The sequence below is a fragment of the Diadema setosum genome, chromosome 1 (assembly GCF_964275005.1).
Source record: "Diadema setosum chromosome 1, eeDiaSeto1, whole genome shotgun sequence".
Classification (NCBI taxonomy): Eukaryota; Metazoa; Echinodermata; class Echinoidea; order Diadematoida; family Diadematidae; genus Diadema; species Diadema setosum.
Genome location: NC_092685.1, coordinates 41,837,045 through 41,860,617, shown reverse-complemented (window position 1 = coordinate 41,860,617; position 23,573 = coordinate 41,837,045). Strand labels below are relative to the sequence as shown.

Here is a 23,573-nt window from a genome sequence, read left to right as displayed (position 1 = left end):
TGTTTATGTACTCTTTCTGATGCAGAAAGTCTCAAAGATGGCATAATCTTGTTCCCCCCTGAATGATTCAGGAGAAACAAACACTGACATGATCACACTCGCCTGTAATTACAAGCAACATCAATGCCCATGGTTGTCTCACTTCGGAATAGGATGACCCTTGTTTGATGGAGTGTTGGGGTTTTTTGTAATATTTTGGGGGCAGATGGTCTTAGTTAAACAGGTAGGTAATTTAATAGATGACTCCAGAAAATCATTTACTTCTTCTCTGCCAGGACTTGCAGACTACCTTATATAACGTATGGTAGATAAACCTGGCATCTCTCTCTCTTTCTCTCTCCATGGGAGGCATATTTTTCTCGCGTTGTCACGGGAACCGGTAGATAAGACGAAAACAACGCTTCCAAAGCTCCCACGGCTATCTCTCAGAAGGATACAGGATGTGATTTGGCAGACCAATGCCACTTGCCGCTTCAGGCACGTACGTCCATCAGATCTCCAGAATTAACGTCATCAGTTTGCTCCGGATCGGACCAATGCAGGCAAGGAAGAGGGGGGAGGACCCAGAAGAGGGAGTGCGGATGGAGACACAAACAAGTACTTCTGGAAATTAATAGCAAAGGGCCACTCTGTTGACCCCCCACCTTGCTGCTTCCCTCAACTTCGCTCAGACAGTTTCCATCGGCATCAAGTGTCTTCCTCGGCAAAAAATTTTGTGAAAATGGCCCACTAACATCGAGAGAGCTGCAACGAGATGCGCTCCATTAGTATCCTTTCAGCCAATCACAGACAGGGAGGTTCATAAGATTCGTTACCACCGTCTCTCATCCACCCCTAGCAGGTCGTCGGGGGTGCCGATACAAAAAGTCTCCGTGCGGCGGACGGGTGGGTGGAAGGGAGGGGGCCTACATCATGTTTGCGTGCCCCGTCAGCAGGTAGATGTTGCAGGGCTGGGTGGGGTCGGTGATGGGGTGGCTCTTGAGTACTATGAGCTTTTCGTGCCCCAGGAGGGTGAAGATTTTGCTCTTGTCGCAGATCTCCTGGGTTACCTGCGGGTGAGTCACACAGGAAGAGAAAAACACAACAAAAGTTGTGGAGCATATTTCACAGCTAAAATAATATCTACTGATAAATCCATAACAACAAATCACATTTCAATCAAACCATAACATTAGGTAGATCTGACTACTGGGAAACTATACGAATTCAAAAAAAATTAAAACACAATAGTTTGGATACAAGAGGTATGTGGCACAGACAAAAAAAAAAATCAAACAAACAAACAAAACTGTTTAAAATAGCCACCCACTGAAGACTAGATTACATTGGTGACAAAATCTCAATTTTTAACAACTCACTAATAAAATGCTGCCAACAAGATGCTCCTTTTCTTTCATTAAATTTTGATTAGCTCTTCAAATGTGTCAAAATGTATCTGACCACAGGATATACATGCAGAATTGAATACAGGTGTGGGATATATTCACTAAACTAGTAAACTGAGGCTTTAGTCTCGACTGCACAGTGAGCTCACGTCTTTCTACAAATTGATGACATTATCCGCAAACCCACTGTCTTCCAAAAAACATTTGGACAAATGACACCATAGACACAGCTCTGTGATTTCAAAAGTCCCATGAGAACTTTAATCTGCCATTTCATCTGTCAAACTCTATGTGGCTGCACGGTTAAATTTACAGAGGTATGTGAAATCAAAATGAGGATGTGAAGATGATACGAATTAGCATGCAGGTAAACTGCTGTCCCACACATGAAGTAATTCCAAGATGGAAAATTGCAATAGATTTTAGCGGTATGAAACCAACGCCAATCTCCCTGAAGAAAATGAAGCAACTCCTGGGTCTCTCTGGCTCACCTCGTTCGACCTGAAGCTCCTGCCCTGCATACCGTGCCGATGGAAGGCCAGCACGCTGTCCTGTAGTACTACCAGTTTGTCGACGGCGAAGTCGAAGTGGAGCTCGGTGAGCAGCTTCTTGCTCGACCGCGGCCTCCCGTTCAGGTTGACCACCTTGACTTCACCTGCAGTTGGGGTGAAAGGAATCGAAGGGGGAAGCGAGGTAAAGTTCACAGTTCAAAGGTCAACAATGGTCCACACAACCCAGCTCCAAAGCCCTGGTCCTGCCATTGCACCTGCATGAGGTGATCACTTATGCTAATGAAACATATTCCAAACCCAAGTTCAATATCACAACGTATAACATGCAGAAAACTGCTAAAAGATGCTAATCTTCAGCAGACTCAAAATCTGCCTTGAGTATTCTCCAGCAGATTAGCTTTTAGATGCCAAAACCAAAGGTGCTTGCCTAGCACTTTTGACTTATGATGTGTACATGTAGATCATCTGGAAAATGCCCCAGTAAACAGATGAGATAAAATAGATATTTGCAAAGACTTCCAAACATGGATTACAATGCTGCACAAAAACCTGTGATAAACATAACATCCCCCTTCACAAATCCAGCACAGGCACTCAACTCTCAACAAGGCAGTTTGCACTTTTATTTTTTTAGCCCATAACTTCCCGAATCAATGTAACATCCAAGTTTTTTTTTATAAATCATGAACATTCATTCTGACCCTACGGTGGTTTAGCGTAAGTGGGTGAAGCAAATCAAATCAAATCACACAAATAAACAACAAAAGAAAACATGGTCATGTACAACTGAAAAGAATGCAAGCTTGGGTAACATGCACTGTTAGGCGGCAGACGTTCAGACCACTGTTATGACTGCTGGTTAGTATCGGCTTTGTTTGTTGGTTTTTGTGTTTTGTTTTTGATTGCTGTTTATCATACACCTCTGCACTGCTTGTACTACTTTGTTGGGCAAAAATCTGTTGCCTACAGATTCATCTCAATTCAACGGTAATGAAATTCACTTTAGAGTAGTTTCACTAATATCTGAGATTCAGTATTGTTGGCAGATGTATGAAGGGAGAGAGATCAGAAGGCAAGAGAAATGTGAGGGTGAGAGAGAGAAAGGAGAGAGGACTCAAGGACTCCGTGACAGAAATATTTCTTGGACATAAAAGCCAATACAGTTTGAGAGGGGAATATATGCTGTTTGCTAACATGGGTATGTATAGCCGGTATTACATTTTAGCTTTAAAAAAAAAAAAAAATCATTTGAATGCCACGGTATCCTTTATTCCCACCAAATCTATAAAAAAAAAACGCACCTTTTTATGATTGTTGCTGTCACCTTTTATCATAATTTTCATCATTCATTGCAAACCTTTTGTGAGGCAGAATGAAAACTTATCTCTTATTTGAGTACCATTCTGGTCACATATTGCTGTGTATATCAGTTGTACTATCACCAAAAGCCCTTGTGCTACGTTCATATTAACTGACCCCTTGATTGGTAAGACGATTAGAGTTAATGTTTCTGTCTCACATTGGCAACTTTTTGTACACTTTCTTTTTCTGTTAATATTGTGTAGATTAAACTGAAGCATTTTCATCTATCTTCCTCCAATAAAGGATACCGAGTCAAATTCAGCATTTAAACTCTTAGGACTGGAGTTAATCTGGTCCATTTCATGATCAAAGAGGCCTATTCATGGCAGATTGGAAGTATTGGATTCTCAATTCACAAATACTGTATACGCCAAATATTTCATGAGGGTTTTTATTTTCTCGAATTTCGCGAGTCAGGTGCTATTCGCGAAATTAAGGACACACGAAAATATTGACTCTGATCAAGCTATGAATGTGATGTACGCGTATACATTTCTCCATTCAGTACAGGACACCACGATCGCGAATTCAACCACTCGTGAAATCGTCGGGAAGTTCTGATTTGCGAAAATTTAGACTCGCTAAATACATGGCATATACAGTAATCCACAGAGCACATGTCTGGGGCTCTTCCTGGAACATTCCTACATTGAACTTTTGTAAGGAGAAGAGCAAATCTCTCACTGTACCGTATGCCCCCAAAAAATTACAAAGGTCACCTGCGCAATGATAACTTACGAAATAGTGAATCAATCCAAGTACAACAATTTCATGGTATGAAACTATAACTTATTACCCACATCTTACAGAAAACTCTATCCGATTTGCTTCAGTGGTCAAAGAGAAATGAGGATTTTTGTAGATCATGTCAGGAATCCTTTCCCTCCAAATTCTGTTCATTGTGTTCACACATTAAAGTTCCTATTTGAAGGGAATAAATGTTCGTAAAATTCGTTTGTAGATGAAATATATGTTGGTAATTGACCAATAATGCAAAAAGTTTGGCTCAAATCCCCGCAAGCATCTAGATATCCGCTATTTGAAAGTCCCAAACATCCCCCTCCCTCCCCCTCGAAAACCAGCCACAGTACGGGACTCCAAAAGTTGTGACGTCACGCCAGGGTAGTTAGAGCCACGGGCCCCGGATGCTCTGTAGAAAAGCATTTGGCATCGGGAAAGAATTTCTGTCAATTTTTTTTCAAAGTCTGAAATCTCTGCTATTTATACTTTTGACACCAACTCTTTACTGTTTGTCTACACTTAATAGTATTATCATGAACTGCTTCTTCTCAAACAATTATTTTGTATTACTATGATCTGCAACAAGCCCAAATTTCACACAATTATCACAATTTTCTCCTCATAGTTTTGGTGCGAAAGTAGATCCGGTCGGCCGTCGGTCGGTATGACGTATCACCTCGCAGCTCGTATCGTATGCATTGTACGTACGTACGTGCGGTTCACATTTGTATCATCGTAACTTTTTCATAGCGGTTCGTTTCGAAATTTCGCGTCGATCAATTTTGAGCTTTCACTCCTTCCGAAAATGGCCGAGAACAGTGAGTTAGATCAGAGTGATCTTTTTATGGACTTTGAGGAGTACGTTAGTGAAGAGGAAGGAAGCGACAAAAGCAGAGAAGGGGACGAGAATACAGACGAGGACGATGGAAGTTGGGAAGATGTAAGCTGGGGAGAGGACGATGGAGAAGTGGGAGAGCAAGGTGCTGTCGACGTCAATCCAGCCGGGGAAGCAGCGGCAGGGCCACGGGTGCCGCAACCCTATTGTCATGAGCCGCTGCCTTTCGATGGAGATGGAATGGCAAACGACGGGGATGCTCCTCGTCTCGATTTTGATCCAGAACGGCTTTTGGTAATCATGTAGAAATGCACACCATGCACACCTACCATTTCCTTGCTTAATTTGTCAATGAAAACTTCTTGTGGCTATCAGAAATGTCAAGATGGACCATATCTGACGGTTTCATGAAATTTCATAGCCAATTACAGAAGAAAAGTAGCTAATTTTGACTCAAAAGTACGCCGATTGACGGCTGTGTCAGCGTAGCATGATGAATGATCGATTATGTGGAAGAGCGATAAACGATGATAATCGATCGTTGTAGTCTGTGATACAGCCGCTTGTTTGGTGTTTAACCACAAAAATTACGTCGGCTTGACAGTAAAAAGTGGAAGAAAGAAAGTGATCTTGATGCGTCTGTTTTTTATCAGTTTTAGTTAATTTTCTCCTGTGTGTGCATATGACTGTATATCTATCACCATTTTTTGCTGACTAAATGATGGAAGGATAATATGTGTACAAAACAGTAAAAGATATATGAAAAAAAAAGAAAATGATATCCATCATTAATATTGCACAATAAAATGGACCTTTACTACAAAACAAAAGCAAATATTGGGGTTGCAGTTCTTGTATACATAATTAAAAAATGAAATGGAAAAATTAATACTATCATGAAAACAATTATTTTTACAATGTACTATAATTCGAACTTATAGATTAAAAACATATCGCCATGTCAATTTCAATATTCTGTTTCCACAGCGCCATGAGTATCTTTTTAGGTGAAATGAGCACTTTATAACTAAGAAGTCCACTATATTACTACATGATTGTACACTTTTTCTAACACTATTCTCATTAATTTATTATTATTAGGCCTATATGTAGACTACTAGAAACAAATCCCCTTTGAATTCAACTTCCTTCTCATCTTCTTTTCTCTCTCTTACTCTCTCTCTCCCTCCTTCTAATAGCCTTACCTTTTTCTTCCACTTTTCCTTCAACTTCATTCTATTCCCTTCAACACTATTCAAATTATAAAATTATCAACTTTTGCCAAGATGAAATCAATACTTGCCACAATCTTTAAAGAAAGGACGTCCAAATCCTGATATGAATAATCTGTATCAATAATTTGAATAGTATTAGTAATAGTGATAAGATCGTGAAGATTGTGGCAATGGAAACAATGAGAAAAAAAAATACGAAAAATAAAGTAGGCCCTACACATATTGCACGAATCGCGTTCGATATTGTGAATAGAATCTAGTTAACGGCTAATTAGAGACTACCAGAATCAATTATAATCGTTGACATCGTTCTCTGTGAAATCAATACACTACTTACTACGTCGGAGATTATGTTCGCAACAACCGTACTTTTCAGCTCCGATTTCTCATTTTTCTTCCCTTTTGGCTTTCTAATTCCATGAAAATCTCGGATATGGTTCAATTTAGCATCTCCAATAGCTGCACAAAATTTGATAGACAAACGGCGAAGCGAACGGTAGGTGTGCATTTCTACATGATTACCCGGCTTTTGAATAACAATTGGTAAGTTCGAAACATGTCTTGAGCTGCAGGCGTCTCGGAGTTAGTGCAGTTTTCACTGCGGGCGATGTGAGGAAACTACTAACTCCTAAAGCCTCTAGTCTAGAGACTAGACTATTTTCTAACTAACAATTCAGCTCATTTTTTGTCCAGATTTAGCTTTTCATCAAACAGTCTTAATGTACGGGCCTACGGCGCTGCCCTAAGGCTAAACGGTCAGCCCCTGACCACAGACACTAGACAGATAGGAGTCCCTGTAAAAAGGCTGTAGGCCCTATGCTATTATTACTGATTCAGTTTGGATCAGTAAATAAGACAGGGTTAGCTTGTTACTTGTTAGATCTAAAGTCTTAATAAATTAAAGACTTTAAAACCTGTGTCCCCATCTGTAAAAATTATTGAGGAATATGTCAAACTTACAAATGTTATGGTATAAAAAACTATAAATAAACTGATTTCCCATCATTACAGACACTGCTACGTAGTACAATGTACAGGCATGTTTACGCTACTAGTACTGTGCAAAGAGACGATTGATTGCTGTGTACTGTAGCATGCAGTGTGCACCGCGCGCTTCCCGCACCGATGCTACATTCCCCCGTGACTACGGTACTACAGTCACAGCTGTACTACGTATTTGAGTGCTTGTACTCGCAGTCGAGCCGCTCGCTACGTCGCTTGTCGTACACTGGCATAGCAAGCTATGTAGCAGAGGCTTTGGATGAAAGCAGTGAATGTGTACTACAGTAAAGTAACCTGCTGCGGAGCGCGAATTTAAGAACCCGCGAATACGTTTTCGAGCCGCTCAGCGCGAAAAATTAATCGCGCGAAAATATTGACGTTTACAGTAGGTCATTTTGCCGTTTTGCTTCTAGCCTATAGCTAGCTAGAGCGAGTCGCCGTGCATGGCCGTGGCCGCCTGAGCAGCGGAGCCTCGGCCGAGGGCTCCCCTCTCGTACCGTCCGCACCGTACCGCGCGCTGGCACGTACAGAGTCGCATCACTCGCGGATTAATCTTTTACGCGGGACGTTATTTTTCCAACCAAAATAAAACTAAGAAAGTCCTCTCAAAATTCTAAATTTTCTGAATATTATGTGATGTATCAAAAAATCGTTCACTAGAACATTTTTTTCTAATAATTCTTAAACAAATTAGAACATAAAATCCATCATAAGAGAGCGATATGACGCAATTTTAAAGCTTTGACAGCACTGCATTTGCGTGGACATAAGAGGGAATACCCTTACGTGACATCATAATCTAGGGGTCTTGACTCAACGGGGAATAAGGCTTCGATATTTTGACGAAATTTGAACGCATATTCCTCAAAAACCAACCTTTTTAGGGGTTTGAAAGATGTGAGATAGGAAAGTATGGTTAATAAGCCTTTCAAAAACACAAACAGTCCAGTTTTTGGCGATCGGCTTCTTATGTGAACTTTAATGTGCAGTTCCAAGAGCATCCAAGTGCTAAACTTGGAAGAAACAGACCCATGACATGCTTTACAACTATCCACATTTTCTCTGTGACCACTTGACCAAATTGAAAGGGGTTTTCTGCAAAAATATAGGTAAGATGTTACATTTTTAGACCCTGAAATAGCATGCAGTTTTATCATACTGGAAGTTACACTGTATATTCAAGAAGTAATTCTACGTGACAGAGAGCACAGAAAAAAGTAATTAGTGATGATATACTGGACAACTGTAACAAGTTATCATGTTAAGGTCCGAAATGCCGCATATCATGAAATGCCTTTCAATGTAAGATGTAATCTGTGTAAGGGTCCGCTGACTCATGTAGCAAAGTCTTCAATTTAGTATTCTCCATTGTCTTTTCAGTTCAGCAGAAATCATGATGAGTTAACACTGGGTGCAATGCAAGGCTTGCTTCTTACTAACAGTGGCTTATAAAGTTAAATGACCTTGCAATGTGCATTTAGAATGTTTCTCTCAGCAGTCTTGCAGAAAATTTTTATCACACTTTTGTGCACCAGCAACCGATGCGTCAACTGTACATTTTCTCCCATATGATATAAGCGCCTTGCTTGGGTTAATTCAGTGGTGGCATGCATTGTGCTGATAAGATGGACGTTATATTACATGATCATGATTTCCACAAAAGAAACAAATAAGAATAAAGCTAAAGATAATGGTGCCAAAAATCAATGGCTAAAAAACTACCAGCATTACAACTTAGTGCATCTGAGTCCTGGCAAATTAATGGTGGTAAATTTCAACGGAAAATGAGGGATCAAGAAAGCAAAGAAGAAAAATGGGAGAGAATGAAGGAGGCGGGGTAGGGGGAGATATGGGATATGCTTCTGGGCCTAACATAAGTCAGGCAGAATAACTGCAGCTACAGATTTAGTGTTGTAAAAACACAAGGACGTAATCAATCTTGACGTGACAGGGATCTCCTCACAGTGGAAGGAGATTGGGTGGCTAGACCATATGGGAGAGCACTGCACAAAATCTTGGCACACATATATCAAAACATGCAAACAAATAAACTGATAACACTTTAGGGGAAAGTATGGATGATGTATACTCAGATGCAGAGGGGGAAAAAATATATAAATATATATGCAAAATCGGCAAATGAGGTGGTATGATAAACCAAATGTTTCGAAAACCATGCCAAAACAGAAAAGGTGGAGGGAGTGAGGGGTTGCGGTTGTGTTGCACGATGCAAAAAGTTCGTAGGAAGAAGCAGCAGTTTCTCCACATGTGTTTGTGTGTATATACACGCATGGATATATACATATAGACAAAAACAGGGGAGAAGGTCTGCTGCCCGGGTGTGTTTGCTACCGCGGAGCTTGGCGGAGGCGTGCTCACTGTCGAAGCAGACCAGGACTGTGTCGCGCTCCATCTGCGAGACGCAGACGACGTTGAGGAGCTTCTCCGTGGGCGGGTGCTCCACGAACCAGCTGCTGGTGGAGTTGAGGTTGACCACGTCAAAGGACAGATGTGACCTGTCCAGGCTATAAAGGGAGGATTACAACATCCACCATTGAGGCAGTTTAAATACCACTCTGCAGCGAACTATGACGACATCTTGTTACTGTTTATACATTTCACCACTCTAAATTCTTTTTTACCAAAACATGAGAAAAGAAGACATGCTCTAAACTCTTCACTCCACAATTTTGTTTTCGCCCTAAACTTGAAGCAAAACTCTTCCTTGAATAAACATTGGTAAGAACTTTGTACGATATGCATGTAAAGCAGGACTTTTAAGAGAATGTAGATAACCACTGTATGCTGTCATTTAGGGAGTTGAGGAGTTAAACATTTAGGGAGTTAACCTGTGAGGTGCATTTACTCGATATATCACGTGACTAATTATAATAATCCCACACACTATTTAATTTCATGCAAATCTGACTGTCAGTAGCCAAGCTGTCTTTGCTTTTCTGCAATCTTAAATAACTGGGCTCAGACAATGCTTATCTGCTGAGCAGGACATGCAGAAAAATATTAACCCTTTCATACATCAAGAAAAAGTCTGAAGAAAATTTTCTTGGGAGAAAAATGAAAATTGGTGTATTTTGTGGACAAACCCAGTGGAGGGCTGCCCAACATCAAAATCAAAATCTTACTTTTCAAAGTTTTAACAGTTCAGAACTGTTTTATTCCAGTGTCTGATATTTTTCCCAGAAATTTTCACTGATCTACTTTCTCTGACTTTTTCTGTTTTCATACAAAGCAACACAATATCAGGACTGAATTTCCCTTTCAGCAACTGAAATGTGGTAATTCACATAGTCTCTGGGAAGGCAAAAACAAACAAAAACAAAACACAACAAGCACTCACCCCCTCGCTACTCCAACACACACAATTGGGTACTCTGCGTCTGGCTTGATTAGCATCTCAAAGACCTTGATCTCTGCAGGCAGCGGACAATCAAACACCTGTGGGGGGGGGGGGGGAAGTGGCAGTAAAAATGAATCTATCGGTCTTACACTTTCTTCTGCTTTGGACATCAAATTTCCCTCTTTTGAGCTGATAGGGTCAAAGGTACATTGTATTTATTTTCTACACTCTGTAAATGTAATGTTGTGCGATATTGTCACCCAAAACAGGCTACTGTGACTGCGAATGAAATGAAATAGCAACATTGTGGTGTGCTTCTTCAGTGATATTTCAAAGACACATGAATTTCTTTCCAGCTCACATTTGGTGTTGGGCTTCTTTATTGTGTGAATATAGCACACTCACACAAAATAAGAAGCAAAATAAGAAATGTGTGTAAAGTCTTAACAATTACAGTTTGTCATTCCAAAGGTTTGTAATTCTAAAGCTTTGTTGGTACACACCTTCTTTTCATTTTCGGATTAATGAACCTTATTTCATTTTTGGATTAACAAGCCTTTGGAATGGCATACCATACATTATTTTTGGATTTTTAATCTTGGGAATAACGAACTTTTGGAATAACCACACAGATGTTCAGATTAATGAACCCTTTTTCTTTTTCAGAGTAATGAACCCCTTTTCTTTCTTGGATTATTGAACATCAAAGTTTTGGGAATGTGTGTCTTGGAATAATGAACCTTCGGAATAACAAACCTTATTTCATTTTTGGATTAACGAACCTTCAAAATAACAAATGCCACTCCTCTCACTGTCATTTAATGCTTCTATGCCACGAAAACTTGTTTTAAAATTGCGTCCACTCACCTTGACTTGTAAGAATTTGTTCATGGGCTCGTACCACTGTAGTAATACTACGCCCGTGGGCAGTGCTCCACATAAGTACTTGTGACTGTTGTAGGGATTCCTCACTGTAATCACACAAGGAGAAAAGAGGGAAAAAATTCATGAACAGGGGATAAGTCTTCATTTGAAAAATATCGAGGGCAACAACTGTAACATCAAGAGACAAACTTAAATCATAAATGAAGTGCTACCAGTAGTAAAATTATGACAATGATGAAACTGATGCTGACGACAACAATAATTACTATAATGAACATAATGATAATAGTAATACTGTAAAACCACAAACATTAGCAGTGTGAAACTTTCACGAATTGAAGTCGACTGCCCTTTAAACGTCATGGAAGTTTTGCAAATTTCCACTGGCACTTAATGCATTGTGTGGACAGAAACATTTTGCGTGCATTTTACTTTCACGAATCCTGGCTCCTTGTGAATTTGTGAAAGTTTCATACATATAAAAATGTCTGGTTTTACAGTAATAACAAAATTATCAATGACCATGTTAACATTTCATTACTACTACTAGCGATATCCATCACTTACATGTACAAGTACTATTTCCTTCATCATCAATCTTATCACTACTACTATTACAATCACCATTACTAATATTTCATCAACCACTGTCATTGTCATCACTGTTGCTGTTTCCTTTTAACAGTAGCTGTAAATAAGGTCATTTTTCTTATTTTAAATCTAGTTTCCTATCCATAAGATCCCAAAATCCAGCGGCTCAAATGTAGATGCTTGAATGATTTATGTGGTCTGGGCGCAACCTTTGGGATCTGAAATTTAATCCAGCTAGGATTGAGAGAGATGCATGTCTTTTTGCCAGAAAGTACTACCAATCTAACAGATGCCATCCACAATAACCAGTGCACCTCGAGTCTGCATTTTGGATTTTGGTTTAAAGGGTAGGAGCTTTACAGAAAGAACCTTGCATGGTACATCACTAATCATGATGCGCTGTCTGATTTACAATACAAAATATTTCAGTAATATTAACTTCCATGCATATCCCTTCAAATTTTAGAAGAATTTATTATTTTGTATATATTTAACACTATTGAAAAAGCAGACTATTACAATTTACATCACAGTGACAAGTGCAACACGACTATCTTAAGGTGCCCAAAGAGTGACTGGTTAAATATTTCTGTCAGTCTAGTACTGTAAAGGTGGACGTTTTCACGGTGCAGAAATCTAAAACATTTTGCACAACCAGAAACTAGCACAAAAATAAAAGCACACAAATATTTTTGCTTGTTATGTGTAATAACATTTAATGTTTTGATTCTACGAAATTAAAAACAAGTGAAAATCATCTTACCAGCTTAGCATGAAAGATTACTTGTGAAATAACTTCCAGTTTTACAGTATTACTTACTGAACACCGTGTGTGTGTGTCTTTTTTATTGCATTGTAACAGGGAAATTTGCATTAAATTGAATTGACCAACCATGCAAAGTATGCCATGAGGCTTCAGGTCCTAGTCTTTGATCTGACACCATATGAAGTAAAGGAAGGTGGGGGCAAGGGGGGGGGGGGTGTTATGAGGGAGGGGTATGGCGGGTATGGAACAGAGGGTGTAAAGGGGGTGTATGGGGGATGGGTATGAGGGGGTAAGAAAGGGGGGTATGGAGGTATGGAGGAGAGGGTATGGAAGAAGGGATATGGAGGGAGGGCTATGGAGGAGGGGGTATGGGGGAAAGGGTACAGAGGAGGGGTGTGGAGGATGCAGGAGGGGGTATGGATGAAATGGGATGGAAGAAGGGGTATGGAAGAGGGAGGGAGTATGGAGGAGGAGGAGGTGTGACTGACTTACCGACGCAACACTTTGTACAGCCCTTAGTGTCGGGCACTTTGTGGCTGAGGGCAAACTTGCGGGGGATGAGTTTGTCTGGTATCCTCTGCAGCCGCTCACCAAACCGGCTGGGCATGTGGAACCGGTGCGGGTTCTTGTCCACGATGGCCACCAGGTTGTGCTGATAGATACTGGGGTTCTTCCCTGCAACCCACCAAGTTAGAGAGAGTACATGAAGGATGAGAGTGAGATAGAGAGTACAGTAGATGGGCAAGAGAGAGCTAAAGGCAGGTTAAATAGGGAGGAGTTTGGCTTATTAAAGTCTTGTCTCCAATGCACGGTACTCCTACTGGCTATACAGTGCCGATTTTAAGGTCATGCTTTTAAAATATGTAATACTTTACATTATGATATGATATAAATTCGCTAGGATCAAATATCAAATCATAAATCAAGATACATTCAGAACTATGCACTCGTGACATAAGACAAGTGAAAAACACTGCATATGGTTCTTGTTATTGTTTCTTTCTCTTTGATTACAACATATCTGACAACCCTTATAACTGACTAGCAAAGGCATTGTCTATCCATTGCTTCTTTAGGTTTTCAAAGATTCATTTACTGGACATGGTACTTATTTTCGCAGGGATATTATTTTCGTGACTTTCGTGAGTCGGGTGCTCTCAGTGAATTTAAAACACATGAAAATATCACCTCTGAATCCTACATGAATCAACATAATAGGCATACATTCTCCATTCGCTGTTGTACTCCACGTTTGCATATTGAACCACTTGTGAAATTGTTGGAAAGTCCCGATTCCTGAAAAATTGGACTGGCCAAATATATGGCGTGTACAGTATTTGAAACCATCTGAAGCAAAGACAAGTACAGAGACTCTATTCGATAGATGTGCCATACCTGATAATGACATCATGATGTTGTTAATGATGTATAACCAGGTTGTTTTTCTAGGGAACATCTGTAAAAGAAGATAATCAATCCAAAGATCACGAGCAGATCATCAAAAACATGTGGCAAATCTGGCTCTTGGGGAATTACTTGTTTTCAAATCAAAATATTGAAGCCTGACAGCAGGAACTTGATACTAATAGCAAGAGGAACATTTTTTTTGATTTCTCCCAAGAAAAGCACTACTGTACATACAGCTCCATTTACATATATGTTCACTTCTTGTTGCAATAATCTTCCACTTGTACTTTCACAAGATTTTGTATCCTACCATGACTGTGACACAGCACCTTTGACAGCATTCACTTGTACTCAACTAAATCCACTTTATATGTTTTTGTTTTTCTGCATTTTTCACACGCCTTTCTACATACAAGCCTATTCTAATCAATATAAGAAAGGATGACAATACTTTGTACATGTATATACACAGGATTTGATATCAGTGTGTTATGCACTTTGATGCATTTCCAAAGGATTCACAAATTGTGATTAAAAAATACCACAGCATCTGACACCAAAGGCTTGTTCTCATTTGCAATTCACCATCAAACGCCAGTCATGTCTGCCACCTTACGCATGTCCTGAAATAAAGCTCATCCATCTAAGCTCTTTAAAGAAGTTGAAATATCAGGTAACAGTGATATCACAGAGTCAACAAAAAGGTTACACTGAATCGCATTGATGTACAATCAAAATTTGTAGGTACATACCTGGTCCATAGCACCTTCGTGTATTTGCGTTAGGTTGAACGTGTAGATACCTTCATCGCAACCAAATATAATGTACTGATCTGAAAACATGAACAGAGAGAGTGAACAAGATGATGCAGGATGACTTTTTGATTGATATATTGAATGCACACAGAAAAAGGAGTGACAAGATTTTTTTAAATGACTCACTGACACTTAACAAAATTAACAAAAACAAAAATGACTTTGAACTCCACTTGGTCTCCTGTAATGATCTTGTAAAAGAAAACATTGTGAAACATGTTGATACACGCATAAAAGCCTAACTCAACTCTTTGACAGCATATTGTCTAAAAACAACAAAACTGGGCTCATGACACATATCAACGTCCAAATCTGAGCATTTATCCTGAATGGTTTCTCTCCATTCACAAAGAAAGAAGGTCTATATTCTGTTTGTCACAGCAGGAACACATCGTTGCTGGGGCGACAAGACCTTGTATCTAAAATTTTGGTGAAAATGTCTTTTTTGGTTAATGGTCAGATATTCAGTTAAGTGATGTCCTGTCCAAATCCTAGCTGTCCTACCCCCAAAATGAAGCCACCACAGCATGTCAAAGGAAAGGCTCTCCCATTTGATACAGTGCTTTGGCTGCTATGTTTTTTGCTCTCCTGAATATATGAAATTTTGCAGATATGTGGTCTTGTTGCCCCAGCGATGACATAGGATAATTGCTTACAAGTCCATATATACGTTTTCATTATTTTTAGGAGTGTGTGTATGTGTGTGGTGGTGGTGGTGGTGGGGGGGGGGGGGGGGTAATAACTCACCTCTTGTTTCTGGGTGTACCCAGCTTGCAGAACAATGAATGCATAATGGACACTCATTGAAGACTTTGGAGAAACATGCTCCCATCTGCAAAAGGAAAGAAAGTTATCAAAACAAATATAATCTCCTTATTACTTAAACAAATATAATCTCCTTATTACTTATCATCATCGTACTGCAATTAGTTGCCAACTACCAAAGTAGAATTTAGATTGCAGACAAAAATTTTGTTATCATAAACAGCATACAATGCCCCAATCTGAAGCATTTGCTTTAATTGGGGATCCTCCTTCACTGTATTCTGTCAACCAATTGCATTTTTCTTCTTTTTTCCCCCCTCCATGTAACCATGTTGGTTGCCATAATTCTTGTATGAAAAGTTGCATTCATTTCACCATGCAGAAATGATGACTCGCAATTAATCAATAGAATTTCTAACAGATATTCATTTTTCTGCAATCAACACTTTCTGTTGCAGAGATTTTGGACACTGAGTACAATCATATGGAGTTCTCTGCACAAATTGACACTCCACAGCATACAAAGGGTTTTTAAAGGGTCTGTACAGTACTGGTTGAGGTGGGGATTCATGTTTTGAACATTCCTATGTGAGATAATGAGAAACCTCGCATGAAATATGAAAGAGCATGTAATTTTAAGAATTATTCAACGTCTATTTGATGAAAATTGGTTTTCAAATGGCTGAGATATCCAAAAAAGTGATAATAATAAAAGGCGACAGGCCACGCCTTTTATTAGGATCTCTTTGCTTCACCTTGTTTTTGGATATCTCAGCCATTTCAAAACCAATTTTCGTAAAATAAACTTTTGATGCCCCTTAAAATTGCATGCTCTTTGACATCTCATAGAGTGGTTTCTGAATATCTTGCAAAATGTTAAAAGCTAAATCCTCACCTCAACCAGAACTGTACACACCCTTTAATCTTGGTCTCCAGTACTTACAGTGACTTTTGGTGTAGGAGGAAGACCGTTGCTTGCTTGCAGGGGCGGTGGCTCCAGGAACTCGTTTCGTATCCTCCGCGGCGGGACGATGGGCGGTTTGTTGTCGATGTCCTCCGTGTTCTCACCCTCTGTCGTCGGCGCCCTCCCATTCACCATCTTCTGCGGGGGCCTCTGGGGCTTGGTCGGCGGCAGCGATGGGGCGGCACCCTCTCGCGTCGAGGCATTGGACGCATTCCCGTTCGTTGGCATCCTGAATTGCACTGACTTTTGCTGCACGCAGAAAATCAGAAATGACAAATAGTAACTACAAAGACCTGTGGTCTATCACACTCTGCAATTCAGTAGTTTTCCTCCCGCTCATGCTCATATGTTTTCATCATGTACTGTAACCGTAGTGTATTTCAAACTGTTTTAATTTTCATGAATTTTGCAAGTCAACTGATACTTGTGAAACTTTAGAACAACTCCTAGAAATATTGCCTCTGGTAACTCAGATCCATTGTTTATGTTAATCTTAATCTAAGGTAAGAAACAACTTATTTGTCTCTTGAAAAGAGATAATATTCATGTCTAATTTTGCCACTGTGGTTGTCAATCACTCAGGAAATCATCTTTCAAAAGTTCCAAATCACAAAATATCATAAATGTGAAATATATGGTACACCTATCTAACTATCTCTCTCTCTCTGTCTGTCTGTCTGTCTGTCTGTCTGTCTGTCTGTCTGTCTGTCTATCTATCTATCACTATCTATCCAGGTGCATAAATAAGACAGATAGATAGATAGATAGATAGATAGATAGATAGATAGATAGATAGATGGATAGATAGATAGATTGTAGATAGCTAGAAATGCCATCCTCCTCTCCTCCCTCCAATTAACTAATTATGATACACACGAGGCATGGTTTACATGGCTTGTTATTCCTTGGACAGGTTAGTTCCAGACTTTTATAGTTGTTAGCAAACCACACCCAAGAAGATCAGATATCAGATATCTGCCATCATCTCTTTCTTTACTTTATAACACACCCTGCTCACTTGGATGATACACACATTTATGCCTGCTAATATACCCCCATAAGGATGCAAAACTAATCTACAGAAACCTCCTTGTGCCAAGAAAAACAGCATTATTTGGATTGTTAGATGTTTCACAGTCCCATACTTTCGCGAGGTGGGATTGCCATCTAAGAAAGAATCTCACAAAGAATCCCTTGATCACATCCCTGTCCACGTCACTTTCAACCTTAATTTTGGGAGAAAAAAAATAATCCCACATCAGTGCAAGTAAGGGCAAACTTGTCAATTACCATGGCAACGATTCACATCAAGGGAATATGATTTTTGATCAAGGGATGTTTGCAGTTATCAAGCATGTCTGTTTTTTTTTTGTTTTCACATGGCACATGGGGAATAGGCAATTATCTGACTTTAAATGCATGCACAAATTACATGCTACACGCTTGTTGTGGCATATTAAAGGAAGATAAAGATCTCAAGGGCTCGGAGGTTTTTATCAAATTTTTCTGTCTTCTGTCGCTCTATTCACTGCTCATCAATCATGACTCTTTAGCATGTTGCTCGCATTCATGAAGACTGACTGACGCAGATTGACATGACAAGCAGACGGTTTTCCCCGAAACAAAACAACCAACATATTTTGTCACCAAGCAACATCTGGAGACAATGCCAGGACTGACTGCCTGGAACAGATATTCGAATAAGTTTGTCAAATCAAATTCTCATCAGATGACCCCACCTTTCATTGCTTTGTGCGCATTTGAATCCCCCCCCCCCCCCAACATAAGATCAGTGAATATATTACCAGTGGTGATTTCGAAAGCAAGTCAAAGAAGCAGAGCTTTAATAACAGAAAATAAACACAGATGCCTACATCTGTTTAACACTAATACATGATTTTTCTGACAACATGGACTTTGGAAACCATGACAGCTGCCGGGCTCACACTGCCCTATAAATGGAAATGCAGACAGCCAACAAATGCTGACTCATCCGTGTGCTCCTGGGTCTGTTTCATAGGAATGCCGGTGCCCAGCAGACAAGAATGTCTCCGTCTCTGTCCATGAACTTTTCTAATCTCTCCGCTCTTCCTGGGCGTTGCCAGGCAACCCTGCTTCATTACGGGTCAATCTATTGCCACTTTTTTGTTCTGGAGGAACATTAAATCATGTGTTTTTGGTGCTACAAGTGCTTCTTCGGAAATCTGTTCAGAACCAGGGGCTAGTTTAAGATGGAAGTACTTTCACGGTATGGCCGACAAACCTTTTTGTCCTCATCATGCAACCCTTTTTGTTGCAACAGAGACAGAGTTGTCCTTGAGCAAAGAAATCAAAATTTAATCCTGAGGTATTACACATACAGTGCTGGTCTCTAATGCTGGTGCGATCATCCTATAGGCCAATCACTGTTGGGACTACCCAGGGTTTGAGCTTTCAGTACATATCTGCATCAAAATACTGCAAATATATATAAGCTAAAATCTCCATGCATCTACAATACCGCGGGCCATTTAAGTGTGTAAGGTATAACATGCAAGGACTACTTTACCCAAACAACCTCCTGTTCTAAAATCCCCACAGAGTGAGATTTATGATAATATAAGAGCCTTGAAGAAGACTACCACCTATTTCTCAGGTGGGCACACACATATGTGTACACACACACTGCCAGGGTGCACATGGTAGTCAAGCTAGGAGGTGGTCTCTTCCAAGACTGACTCCTTTTGATTTATTGGGGGTACATGTACTGGTTTGGAGCAAAATTAGCCAATATTAAAGAGAGATATTACAGAGAAGAGACAGGAAAAATCATGGAGTTGGTGGTTACTTACGCGTACCTTTGGTGGGAGTGGTGGGGGCTGCTCAGTGTGTGGTAACGTGTCACTATGAATAAGACAGGAAAAAGCAAGATATAGACAAAACATGAGTCTTCTGACTACCACATCAATGAAAGTATCAACAGATATGAACAAAATAAAAAACAATCTTGAAAGCCATCAACAAATTTACCCATGCAAAGGTATGTACATGTATATTATATATATAATAGGTTATCACAGGCCGATACGCAAGAAAAGAAATCAAAACAAAAGTTGAAATACTGTGTAATATTTAAAAGAACTTTGCTGGAAAAGGGCCAAACACGCTCATTAAGAGAATTGCTCAATATAAAAATAGATTCCGTTATTTTGCCACCAGCGCTAAAAACCATGCCACTTGATAACTACCTGTGTATATCAATTTGAAACGAGACTTCCAGATCTTTACAGCAATTACATACATATGATTATCGAACAAATGTGTGTATTTATGTATGTATGTATGTATGTATGTATGTATGTATGTATGTATGTATGTATGTGTGTGTGTGTGTGTGTGTGTGTGTGTGTGTGTGTGTGTGGGTTCTGTATTTGTGCACATGTGGATATGATCTTCAGCATTCATACAATCAGTGTAAAAAAGGGCATCACTTACATAGTATTGGGGTATATATGATACAGAAAGAATTGTATACGATAGCCAGAGGGTACTCCAAAAACAAAAGTGATGGATTGAAAATTGCTCACACCAAATGGAGGGGGGGGGGGGGAGGGAGGGCGAGAGCAAATAAAACATGCTGTACAATTCAATCACAATTTTTTGAAATGGTTTTATCGTTTTGGGGGGAAGGAATTCGCATACTGAGTCTCAAAACCTGACTAAAATTACACAAGAGTAGAGCAGTTTGCTGTCACTAAAAAGTAGTCATTTGTATAAATACAGACAATGCAATGTACTGTATAAGGTATAGTTACTTCTGTGAACATTCTGGTTGAACTTTTGTCAAACATGATCATTGTGAAGTAATATTCACATTATTCTCTATAAAGATAAATGACTATGTTAGGCAAAGTAACACAACACAACTATAGTAAGTTTTCTGGTTTATCAGTGGTAAAATGTGGCTAGAAATTAATCACATGAACAAATGATAAAAAACTGTACAAGGAACAAGTTACTTGTGTCAGGCTAAAGAATTAAAACACAGAAACACAAGATACACACACACATAAAGATGTCGGGGGAGAAAAATTAAATTGTCATGCTTGTCACCAAATCACAAATCTTAGAGGGAATAACGGGCATCAATAGCTGATTAGGAATCTGCTAGAATGTGCCAAGAGTGATCTGTGCTTTCTTTGGGAAACTACAGGGTTAGCAGGCAGGTGTTGCATTAGCGAGAGCAGGACATTATTCTAGGTTTGATGCAGGGTGTAAAATAGAAAAATTCAGTCAGGTTAACGTATTGAGAGTCATTGCAGTTGGAACTACTCAAACAGGCATGTCTACATTTCAAGTCATTAAGTATGATTAATTTGACTTGTATATGTACAAGAACACAAAAATGTAAATAAAGATCTTTTGTAACTGATGCATATAATACCATCAGCAAAAAGAACTTTATAGTTAACGTGATTATACCACATAAATCTTTACTCTCAGCATGAAATTCACTGTAAATCTTGTTTTCATGTACTCAAGACGAAAGTACACTACGCAGATTTTGCAGGGTACTTTTCAGGTGTAGAGGCGATTATATTTCATATGACATGCACACTCTGCTCATTCAATATGGCTCTGTATAAAGTGTTGCTAGGGAATACAAAGAGCGCCACCACACAACAGTAGTTTTATAACAGACACACATGAAACGTAAGAGCAGAAAGAACACAAACGAACAAACCAGAGTTATTCAAATCCTTTCAGAGCAACAGATACGGTAAGAAGAACTGAACACCGACATTACATGAAATAATTAGGGTGTGAAGTATAGGCTTTCGCAGCTCCACCTTCGGGAATCAGCGAATACAACAAATTGAGAAAAACAGAAACAGCTGCCGAGGAAGTCAAGATATCCATAGAAATGATTGAAAAACTAGTGTTTGATTTGATAAACACATTCTTGGTGATTGTTACCTTTTTGTTTTTACGATAAAGAGAGTGTAAATATCATGCATTTCAGATTTGAAAAAAAAAAAAAAATAGGACACTAGAGTGAAAAGTAGCAGTGGCAGCAAAGTATAATATATGAAAGCGTTTACCTCTCAGATCGGGAATCCAAGAGATCGTGATAGCTAAAACAAAAATTACGGAAAATGGCAGTGTAGCAATGAAGAGCATCAAATCATGAGTACGTAGCTTGCTTCATCAGAAATCTTACAACGAACAGAAATTTTGATGGAGAAAAATAGGAGCAGAGCAGAATTGAACACAAGTACCTTCTTATTAGTTCATTTATAATTGTTTAGTCTTCTTTAAAGCATCCAAGCTTCTCTGCCACTTTGAATTACCATGGTAACAGGGTTGATACTTGCTCGTGAAATTCAGACTCTCTCCGCAGAGAAGGCAACACGTTGGAGCCCTCAAGAAAAGATTAACCTTCGATCACACTGGTACAACTCCCCGGAGAAATTAGCGAGCCATTCTCCACATTGTTTTGTCATGTAAAACTGCCTCTTTCTCATCCTCCTCATACATTGCAACAACACACGCGCACAAACACATTACAGCATGCATGAAAATAAGCCAAATCAAATTCCCCAGATATTCTAACATTTTTATCCCCCCCCCCACCTCCCCCCCCCCAAAAAAAAAAGAAGAGAAAAATAAGAACTAAAAGCTGAGATTGAAAAGTGCAAATATTCTACTGAAGAAATCCTTGATTATCTCTTACTTTTAATTGACATGTTTATATAAATAAATTGATGAAAACAGTTGCTTTTGCTTAACATAAAATCTGTGATGACGAATACTCATATATCCACAGCATGTAAAAAAAGAAAAAAAAAATCAGTGTAAGTAGCTGTTTCCAGCAACAGAGATTACCAGTAAGGTACTATACACACACTGTTTCTTTCTTCACATTGGTTGGAATGATACAGACATTTACAGCAAAATCAAACTGTCAGTAGAACCATGGTAAACATGATATTTAAAACATTTGTTTTCCATTTGCACAATACATAAAAAGCCAAATATTTTAATATAAAGGCATCACATTCTAGTTTTGTCTCGATTTTTAAATAACCTTCACTGTTATATCTACCTGATTTTATGCTATCTAAGCCCATTTCATTACGGGGAGAAGTTTCTTTTCATCTACAGCATGAAAGGAATTTATACTCAAACGAATGTTAGGATGGTATCCATGTCACACCTCTACACTAGTAAACAGTATGTATGCATACTAGCTTGTTAAATAAATAGTGCTTAGTCTGAATACAAGGTTGAGAGGTTTAATTAATTCATCTTCTGAGTAAATTTTGTTGACTCAATCTGGAATGAGACCATCTTTTCCAAGACATAGAGATCCCATTATGCATATGGACAGACATGCTTAATTAATGTGGGAGAGCCTCAAATGCAAGACTGTAATATGTAATTGCTAGCTGAAAGGGTTGAAAGTGTATTTATTCACTATGTGGGGAAAATGCTGCTTGCAGTCTGAATACAAGGCTACAGAATGCACCTGACTGTCTTTCGTTGAAAACCCCCGGCTCTGATTCCATTACAAGGAAGAGCTGCACCCTAACTTGCCACAATCAGCCAGGATTTATATCACTAATCCTTGGTAGCTTGAGGTATGTTCAGCACCTGGCCACATACAAGAAATCTCATCCCTCCAGGGGTAGGTTTAGTCTCCATGAACAGACTTTTGCTTACAAATTCTACTTGAGAAAGGTAAGACTACTTTATGCCATAGAGGGCCTAATTTCAAACATGACACCATGTCACTTTTTTAAGGAAAAGTAATGACTAATAAAAAAAACTCCTCACATCTTCTGTTGCACATGCCACAAATTGGCTGCAGTTATCATTGGATTTTGAGTTTTGATTCGTCTTGAATACTTTGTTAAAAGAAAACAACAAAACTACTGAATTACGCACACATTGTCAAGCAGTTTCTATAC

The 23,573-nt window shown here is 39.2% G+C and overlaps 1 protein-coding gene across 1 annotated transcript in view; it reads right to left on the bottom strand.

The window, feature by feature from the left end:
• Positions 1–905: 905 nt before the first annotated feature.
• The window catches only part of LOC140230721 (mitogen-activated protein kinase kinase kinase kinase 3-like), a 150,782-nt gene continuing 128,114 nt past the window's right edge, over positions 906–23,573 (bottom strand). Inside the window, exons 14-25 of the mRNA XM_072310863.1 lie at positions 21,705–21,737; positions 19,461–19,506; positions 16,603–16,872; positions 15,642–15,726; positions 14,832–14,911; positions 14,068–14,128; positions 13,165–13,347; positions 11,298–11,401; positions 10,431–10,528; positions 9,425–9,597; positions 1,877–2,040; positions 906–1,049 (exon numbers count right to left, since the gene is read on the bottom strand). Coding sequence (XP_072166964.1) covers positions 906–1,049; positions 1,877–2,040; positions 9,425–9,597; positions 10,431–10,528; positions 11,298–11,401; positions 13,165–13,347; positions 14,068–14,128; positions 14,832–14,911; positions 15,642–15,726; positions 16,603–16,872; positions 19,461–19,506; positions 21,705–21,737 — 1,441 coding nt within the window. The remainder of the gene's footprint in view (positions 1,050–1,876; positions 2,041–9,424; positions 9,598–10,430; positions 10,529–11,297; positions 11,402–13,164; positions 13,348–14,067; positions 14,129–14,831; positions 14,912–15,641; positions 15,727–16,602; positions 16,873–19,460; positions 19,507–21,704; positions 21,738–23,573) is intronic.